At 47.0% G+C, this 8,895-nt stretch overlaps 1 protein-coding gene across 1 annotated transcript in view; it reads right to left on the bottom strand.

The window, feature by feature from the left end:
- MORN3 (MORN repeat containing 3) overlaps positions 1–8,895 on the bottom strand; it is a 17,988-nt gene extending 9,093 nt beyond the window's left edge. Inside the window, exons 1-2 of the mRNA XM_019648888.1 lie at positions 8,768–8,895; positions 8,507–8,680 (exon numbers count right to left, since the gene is read on the bottom strand). Of these exons, the coding sequence (XP_019504433.1) occupies positions 8,507–8,651 (145 nt within the window). The 5' untranslated portion in view covers positions 8,652–8,680; positions 8,768–8,895. The remainder of the gene's footprint in view (positions 1–8,506; positions 8,681–8,767) is intronic.

Genomic DNA, 8,895 nt, shown 5'->3' with positions numbered 1-8,895 from the left:
ATGTGCTCTCACCAGCTGAGCCATCCTGCCACCTGTTGGCAGCTCAGCAGCAGCTCAGCTCGGGTGCAGCTCACTGGCCCATGTGGGAATTGAACTGGCGACCCTGTTGTTCAGAGCTTGCGCTCTTAACCAACTGAGCCACTTGGCTGGCCCCCAAGTGACTCTTTAGGGCCCCTCTTTCCCCTCTTTTCTCTCCTTTCCTAATCTCTAGGGTTATGACATCAAAGAGGTGACTATATTTAAATATAAGTTAAATAAAAATAAAAATTCAACTCCCCACGCACACCAGCCACATTCCAAGGATTCATTCAGTAGGCACATATGGCAACTGGCTACCATAAGGGACAGCACAGATACAGAATATTTCCTTTTTCATAGAAAATTCTACTGGATGCACTGCTTCTGAGATCTCTATCCTCTAGTCTCTATCCCTTCCTTAGAAAGTTTCATTTTTATCTCTCTCCACCCCAAATCCTCTTTTTTTTTTTTATTTGTCAGAAAAATGCTGTGTCACAACCTAACATAATGTCTGCAGGGATAAGCTAGTAGAAATTACAGTGTTTGAAAACAGTTGTTAAGTAAAGAAATACAGTTAATAAATCATCCCAAGGAAAAACGCACAGCCTCACTAGCAATTAAAGAAATGAAAGTTAAAATAACCCTGCCACACCATTACATACTGTCTAGACTAGGAAAAATGTGTAAAAATGATGGACTGTGATACTGGCAACACTGTGGAGAAAGAGGCACCATTACATACTGCTAGCCATCCTGGCAATTAGGTATTTCCTCCTGAAGAACCATCTGGAACTATGTTACACGAACTATAAAACCATTTTCTGATTGAATAATTTCACTCAATGACTACTACTTATTTATTTACTTAATAGCTGGTGTGAGGCATCATATTGATACTTATTGAGACTTTTTAAAAAAAATGTGCTTTTCACAACAATCCTATGAGGTAGGTAGGAATCCTTATCTGCATTTTTAAAATCAGCAAACTCTTAAGTTCACAGATGTTAGGTAAGATATCCAGAGTAAAAAAGAGCATGGAAGTTGCTGCACCAGGATTCAGTCTCAGATCTCATGATCTAGGACCTAGATTCTAGGAAGACCTGCCCAGAGTACCACTTTGCCTCCAATTTCTGAGAATTTTCTCCAAGGGAATGGCACAATTGGGGCGAGGGGAAACATTATACAAAAATATACATATTAAGGTAATTACTACAAAAGGGACAATTGGAAAAAGCACACAGGAGACAACGTAAGTTGAGCCTGGCACATAGTAGGCTCTGGCCCTTTAAAAGTCAGAAGCGTGTTAAGAGAGAAAGGAGGTGGGTTATGATGCTGACGTAAAAAGCTTCGTGCCTCATTTAAATGAGCATGCGTAAAGGTTCGCCCTCGTTCCTCCGCCACGTTCCTGCAGTCGTTGCGCGTGCGCCACCTGAACCCTGAGAGGGCTCTCGGCTCCTCCCGCTTATTTAAGAAGGCGGAGACAGTCGCGTGAGTTCGGTAGTGCTACATTCTCCCGCGCAATTACCCATCCCCTCCCATTTTCGCACATGCGCATACTTCAGCACTGGGCATAGAGATTGATGAATGGCTCCTGGGGTTGCGCTTGCGCTCTGGGTGGCCCTACCGGAAGTGGGCGGAATCGTGTTACAAGCCAAAGGGCGGAGGGAGAAAGCGCTGCAAAGGTGAGTGTAGCTGAATTTGGCAACTGTGCCAAATGCTCCGCTACAAAATTACTAAATCTAGAAATTTAAAGGCCAGAATATGATCATAGAGACCTTACTTTTCGATTTTAAAAAGGTTTTACAAGATTATTGTTTACATGTATGCTATATAAAGGTTTGAGGGAGAGGAAAGACTTTCCCTAAGTTCCCCCCCCCCACCACGAATTTGTACATTTCTAGAAGACTCTAAGACTCAATAAAGAAACATTTGAATGCCTTCTATGTGTGTCCAGGTTGAAATCAGTATTACAAAAAAAATAAAATAAGGCCGGCCTAGTGGTGCATTGGTTAAGAGTTGGCTTAGGAGTGCGAGTTCTGAGCAGCAGAACCCCGGTTCAGATCCCACATGGGCCAGTGACGCAGCGACTGAGCTGAGCTGTCGCTGAGCTGCCAACAGGTGGCAGGATGGCTCAGCTGGTGTAACAAGATTGTCTGTTCGATGGTGGGCTATGCCCACCTGCAACTAAGACTGAATTCGGCACCTTGAGCTGAGCTGCCACCGGATGGCTCAGTGGATAGAGCATGCTCTTCACAACAAGGCTGCTGGTTCAACTCCCGCATGGGATGGTGGCTACGCCCACCTGCAACTAAGACTGAATTCAACACCTTGAGCTTAGAGGCCACTAGCTGCCGACGAAGCCAGATGGTGACTGGCGCCCTCCACGGCGAAGATTGAGGAACAATAACTTGGCTGGTCCCCTTTCCCAATTCCGCAACACTGTTCCCCTCCCCAAATTTTCCAATTAAATCTTTAAAAAAAACAAAACAAAACAAAACAAAATTAAATAGTGGATAGGTTCTTGCCCTCATAAACGTACATAGTCATAATCGTAAGGATGATACGTTAAATAGAGCCAGAAAAGAAAAGACTGCAGAGTTAAGGGTGATTTTTGTCATAAATGTATAAATGCTTTGAAAGCCCCTTGTGTCAGTTCATCAACTTATTCCATAAACATTTGTGGAAAGCTATGTTTTATGTATGTACACTGTGCCGGGTACTGGAGATTCAAAGATGGATTATAATTCAGCCCCTGCTCTTGAAGAGTTTACACTGGGAGGAAGGACCATGGTATAGGTTCAGGTATAGGAATAGCCTGGGCAAGGTTAGAGGTAGGATTGTAGTGTACTCTGGAGACTGTCTTGACTGAAACGGAGACTATAACAAGAGAGACTGTGTCCTAAAATATGGTGGGATAGACTGGGAGCCAGGAGGCCTAGATGCCAAACTGAGAAAGTTTGGATACAAATCCAATGGCCAGAACCACTGTGTTTTTGAACTTGCTTTGATGGCAGGAGACGAGGCAGAAGGTGACTTTTTGACCATGGTGGCCTGGTTCAACAGGGAGAAGTTGGGGAAACTAAGAAAGTCTTAAGCAGGTGGGCCAAAAAAAACCTCCTTATCAACAATTATTTTCTTTTTCTTTTTTTAAAGATTTTTTTTTTTTTTNAGCCCCAAGACACTGTTACTGTGTCCTCCCAGGGGAGATAACTATTATCATTCCAATAGGTCCCAGTCACCTGAGACACTCCCCGAGAGAGCTTTACAGATATCATTCCATCCGGCCTCAGTTTTCCCAGACACTCTCTCGACTAATGGGTCAGAGGCTAATGTAGGGGGGTGGTAACGGAATTGGCTATAATGCAACACTCAAATAAGTGGATTCATACAGTATTTGTTGAGGTGTAATTTTTCTTTAATGGGCTCTCCTTTATTGCTTTGCTCTTCACTCCTGTTGGAATGGGAATTTTGCTCCGATTTCCACGTTTATCGCATCATTTGTAGTTCATTTGTTGAGTGCATGTGTCTCTCTCAGTAGATGGTAATTAATGGACACAGAACTTCCACAATGTATCTTCTTGCTTTATCCAAGGTTCTTTTGGTTGCAATTAGAGACACCATCTAATACTATCCAATAAAGGAAGTGCATTAAGGATACAAGAATATTGAGAAGCTGTCAACAGCAAAGCCATCTCCTCCCTCCATCTCTCCTTTGTTGTTCTCATTCTGCCAATCAGCTTTTTCAGGCTCATGGTGGAAAATGGCTGCTCTTCATATCACCTCAGTTCCAATAACTCACAGAAATTATTGGCTTTTCCCAAATTCCTGAGTTGCCTAGCTCGTGTCCAGAGTCGCCCCTGGCCAGTCATGCTGCTGACACTATGTGGTTCTCCTCATGACAGTTTCCTCTCCTCCTCAGGTACCTGGCCAGCAGTCCCAGCCAGGTAGGTCTTTTGGCCTTGTCCAAAGCTGACCTCCTGCCTGTTGAATGGCACTTTGTGGCCTAGAATCTTCTTTCTCCCTAAGACACGGTCATCAGCCTCAGTCCTACCACTGCAAGGAGGCCTTTCACAGCCTCTAATTAGACTCTGTTTCAGGGGAAGGTAGGACTGTCCCCTAGAGAAGAATCTGGGCCAGGTTAAGGCTTATCTATATCCTCAGGCCAGCTGGAATGACAGGTCACAAATCTATGAGATTATTTTTCCTATGGAGCTAGAGTGTGGTTGCATTATTGACAAACTCCTGAGTAGGTGCTGTGGACTGGCTACTCCCCAATATTGAAGTGTCGGGGGCATCAAGAATGATGGCTCATGTCCCAAGTACTCTTCTGATAATTACTTGCCAGATATGAATGACCAGAATTTGGCTGGGTTCCTCTCAAAGAATTTGTTTGCAACTTGGAGTGAAGGGGTTTCTCTTGTGTAGTCCATCAAAAGATGAATGGATAAACAAAATGTGGTCCATCCATACAAGGTAATGTTATTCAGCCATAAAAAGGAATGAAGCACTGACAAATGCTACAACATGGATGAACTTTGAAAACATCATGTTGAGTGAAAGAAGCCAGACACAAAAGGCCACATGTTGTATGATTGTACTTATAGGAAATGTCCAGAAAAGGCAAATCTATAGAGACAGGAAATAGATTAGTGGTTGCTTGGGGATGGTGGAGGGGGGAAGATAGGAAGGTGCTAGTTAAAAGCCAGAGAGTTTCTTTTCTTTCTTTTTTTTTTGATTTTTTTTTATTGGGGAATTGGGGGGATGGGAACAGTGCTGGGGAATTGGGGGAAGGGGAACAGACAAGNAAGAGCGCAATGATCACAATACCAACATGGGCCAGTGAAGCGGAGTCCTCCGCAACTAGACTGAAGAATGAAAGGACAGCAACCTGTCTGTTCCCCTTCCCCGATTCCTTAACGTTGTTCCCCTCCCCCAATTCCCCAATGGAAAAAAAAATCTTTAAATAAATAAAAATAATGTGGAATGGATACACCAGATGGCCAGGGTTTTGTGAACAAAAAGAGGATACCTTGGCGAGCCTGACAAGTTCAACAACTAAAAGTAACCATAAGGGATGTTTTGATAAAAAATCCTAACTGAACAAGTAATGGTGAGAAGTCACATTCTAAGGCTTATGTGATAGATTAATCTCTACCTTGAACAAGCCTTGTCCATTGTTTTTGTGCATTTAGAATAACATATTAATACTAAAATGTCAAAATGATCTCCTCCAGACCCAGATGTGGGGCAAGACAACTTCAACATTCCTCATTATTATCTTTTACCTGCAACATCTGTAAGCTCTGTATGTGAAATGTAACTGTCCTGCACCCACCCGTGTAAAGAAGTAGGTATCTCTCTTACTTTCTATCCAGTCCTAGAGATTTCCCCCTTTGCTTTCTCCAGCCTCTGTAATCGACCACCAGTGGATTTCATGCACCTGCCTGCCTTACATCTTCTCCTTCGATTCTAACATGTAAAATAAACAACAGAACTGCCATTCTCGGGAGCATTATCTCAATTCTTTGAGACTAGCCTCCAGACTCTTGGCTCATAATAAACTCTTTAAACCTTTCTTTATGTTTGGAATTTCTTTCATTGACCGTTTCTGTAATGGGAAATGTTCTGCACATTTCTTCGGTTCTCCTGAACACGTGGAGACCCATCTCATACTGCTCTAGTCCCTTCTGTGTCCTCCGATCCCACCTGCCAGACTGTCCTCCAACCACTATGGCCTCCATGCTGTTCCTGGTTGGCTCTCTTGACCCGCCCACCCTCTTCTCCTCTTACTCTCTCTGCTCCAGCCACACTGGCTTCCAGTCTGTTCTTTGCACAAGGCTTAACACCCCAAAACACCCCTCCAGTCTTTTTTTTTTTTCCATTGGGGAATTGGGGGATGGGAACAGCGCTGGGGAATTGGGGAAGGGGAACAGACAAATTGCTGTCCTTTTGTTCTTCAGTCTAGTTGTGGAGGACGTTGCTTCACTGGCCCAAGTTGGCACCATCATTGCGCTCTTCCCGGGTGAGGCAGATCAGTCGCCGGCTTCTGGACGGCCGCTCACAGCAGCTGCTGGCCGCTCACGCTGGCTGCTGGCCACACACAGTAGCCCATGGCAACAACACTGCAGCAGTGGCTACAGCCTACGCCGTTGCCGGCAACTCACAGCAGCCCAGCTCCAGGTTGAGCTATTGTTCAGCATCTTAGCTGTAGAGGGCAGTGTCACTGGCCCTCAGATGTGGGATCCGAACTGGGGCCCTCTGGCATCTCAAGCCAGCTCTTAACCAACACGCCACTCAGCCGGCCCACCCCTCCATTCTGGTTCCAATATCTAGAAGATGTGCCACTCTGCCTGGATAAATCATTCTGATCTGCCTGGGCTCAGCTCAAACATCACCTCTCTGACTAGGTCCTCATGGCCCCTTGCATGTCTCCTCTGTAGTCCCTTCACAGCCGCTTTTAGCTGGATGACCTTGAGTAAGTCACTTCCTCTCTCTCTGAGACCTAGTTTCCTCATCTGTAAAATGGGATATTACCTACTGTGCAGGTTCTCTGTGAGACTGCTAGCTCCCTGTGGTTGGAATTATGCCAGGTGCCCAGTACAGGGCCTGGCATGGACTAGGAGCACAGTAAGTGTTAGTGGAGTGAGTGAATGAGACTCTGGGAAGCCCCCGGGGCCACCCTATCCTTGCCCTAGCATGATGACTTTTTTTTTTTCTTAAACCTCTTCCAATCTATGTATATCACAGCAACTCACTTCAGTTTGGTCAAAAAGATGTGTCTTGAAGCGGGTGGGGAGCTAGGCCTCCATTCTGCAACAGGTCTGCTTTCTGCAGCCCCAGCATCATCAGCTTGAGAGGAGGCAGGACTCACACAGGAAGAGGGCTCAGAAAGCCACAACAACCCACAAGGTCATATCACTGGTGGGGTAGCCAAGATCCAGAGAATAGGAAATGACTTACTTAGTCATACAGCTGCTCTGTGGTAGGGCCAGGCTCAAAACTTCAGGGTCTTTTTTTTTTTTTTTAAGATTTTTATTGGGGAATTGGGGGAAGGGGAACAGACAAGTTGCTGTTCCTTTGTTCTTCAGTCTAGTTGTGGAGGACGTTGCTTCACTGGCCCAAGTTGGCACCATCATTGCGCTCTTCCCGGGCGAGGCAGATCAGTAGCAGGCTTCTGGATGGCTGCTCACGCTGGCTGCTGGCTACACACGGTAGACCATGGCAACCCACTGCAGCAGGGGCTGCAGCCTACACCATCGCAGGCGACCCACGGCAGCCCAGCGCTAGGCCGAGCTGTCGTTCAGCATCCCAGCTGCAAAGGGCAGCATCACTGGCCCTCATATGTGGGATCCGAACCGGGGACCTCTGGCATCCCAAGCAGCTCCCAACCAATGCGCCACTAGGCCAGAACTTCAGGGTTCTGACTCCTAGTCCAGGGCTCTGTCCACACCACAGCCTGCCCACAAGGACTGAAGCACACACGCGGGCATCCTTTAACCACACACAGAGCTCTGAGCAGCCACATAAAACCTGACTTTAAGCCAGTGCTGAGTGTAGGTGTTGTGTAACACACTGAGTGGGGTCAGCTTTGGAGGGCTTCTTGGACAAGGAAGGTTCTAAGTAGCATCCCTGCCATGCTCAGCCCTCAGGGAACATTCCAGAAGTTCCCCTTTTGCACAGAACCTGGACTACGTAATTGATAGATGTCATCTCTTATCTTTACAGGTAAGTATTATTCCCATTTTACAGACAGGAAAACTGAGGCTTAGAGTGGTGTAGTGAATGATCACTCAAGGTCATAGTTGGTGGAGCTGAGATTCTGAGCCAGGTTTATGGATTCCAAAGCACTTCATGCAGGAAGGCAGTAGAGAAGAGTGATTAGCTAAGAGCATAGAATCTGGAGTTGCAAGAGTGGAGTGAGAAGTCATGTCACTTTTTTAAAATAAAAACTATTTTTTTCTTCAGGGCTTAATATGTATCACAAGGGCCCCTGTGCCCCCTGCTGGTTAGACTCAGAACCAGTTCAGTTCAAGTCTGAGCCCCAGCTACTTGATGGGGTGGGGGGGTGCTCCCTCACCCCCTGTTGGTCAGACCTCACATCAGAGCTGAGTCTGAAGACAAGTATCCTAGCTGCAAGCTGGTTTCTCGGATCTGCCTTTTCCTGCTGTTAGCCAGCACCATGCTTAGCACAGGTCTCAGAAGGTAGGGACTGAGCTGGGGTCCCCTGAGCCCCAGCTGTGGCTGTGGCTGTGGCTGTAGTATCAAGGCTGCTTTGTGCCCCGCGGGTCCCTGAGACTTTCCCTCAGCTGGTCAGTGCTGAGTTCCTTTCCAGAGCCCCAGCACATGGAGTCCCCTGGCTGGTCCACGTCATCATTCACTCCTGAGAGGAGCCTAGGGAACACATCTTCGGTCCTCAGTGAACTCTGCACGCTGCTTCCTTGGCTCAGACCCCATACTCTCCACTCGGCCCCGAGGGCCCCCCACTCACCATGTTTCATGTTGTCCTTCCACTCTCCCACATAGCAGTCGCCGTTGACAGCATACACCTGGTGCCTCGGTCCGTTCTTCTGGGCCTTCCAGTCCCATCCCTTCCACAGGGGCTCTGACTTTTTCAGGCACTTGGAGATAGGCATACTGGCTGCTTCTGTGGGGCCAGAGGGTGCTGGCAAAGGATTGGGGACATCAGCGGCTCAGTGCACCCCGTGTTATGTGTCCCGCATTAGGGTTCTGGGGCTTCCCAGGGAGGTACCTGTTTCAGCTCAAGTGGGGTGAGTCATGTGTGTTCTGAGTCCCTGGGCCAGGTGAGCTGCCCTTGGAGGGGATCCTTTTGTGCTGGAGTGAGCCTCAGCTCTCCCCTCCCTTGCTTCTCCAGGGAAC

This window comes from Hipposideros armiger, unplaced genomic scaffold (assembly GCF_001890085.2).
Source record: "Hipposideros armiger isolate ML-2016 unplaced genomic scaffold, ASM189008v1 scaffold_128, whole genome shotgun sequence".
In the NCBI taxonomy this organism is placed as follows: Eukaryota; Metazoa; Chordata; class Mammalia; order Chiroptera; family Hipposideridae; genus Hipposideros; species Hipposideros armiger.
This window is presented reverse-complemented; position numbering and strand designations above follow the sequence as displayed.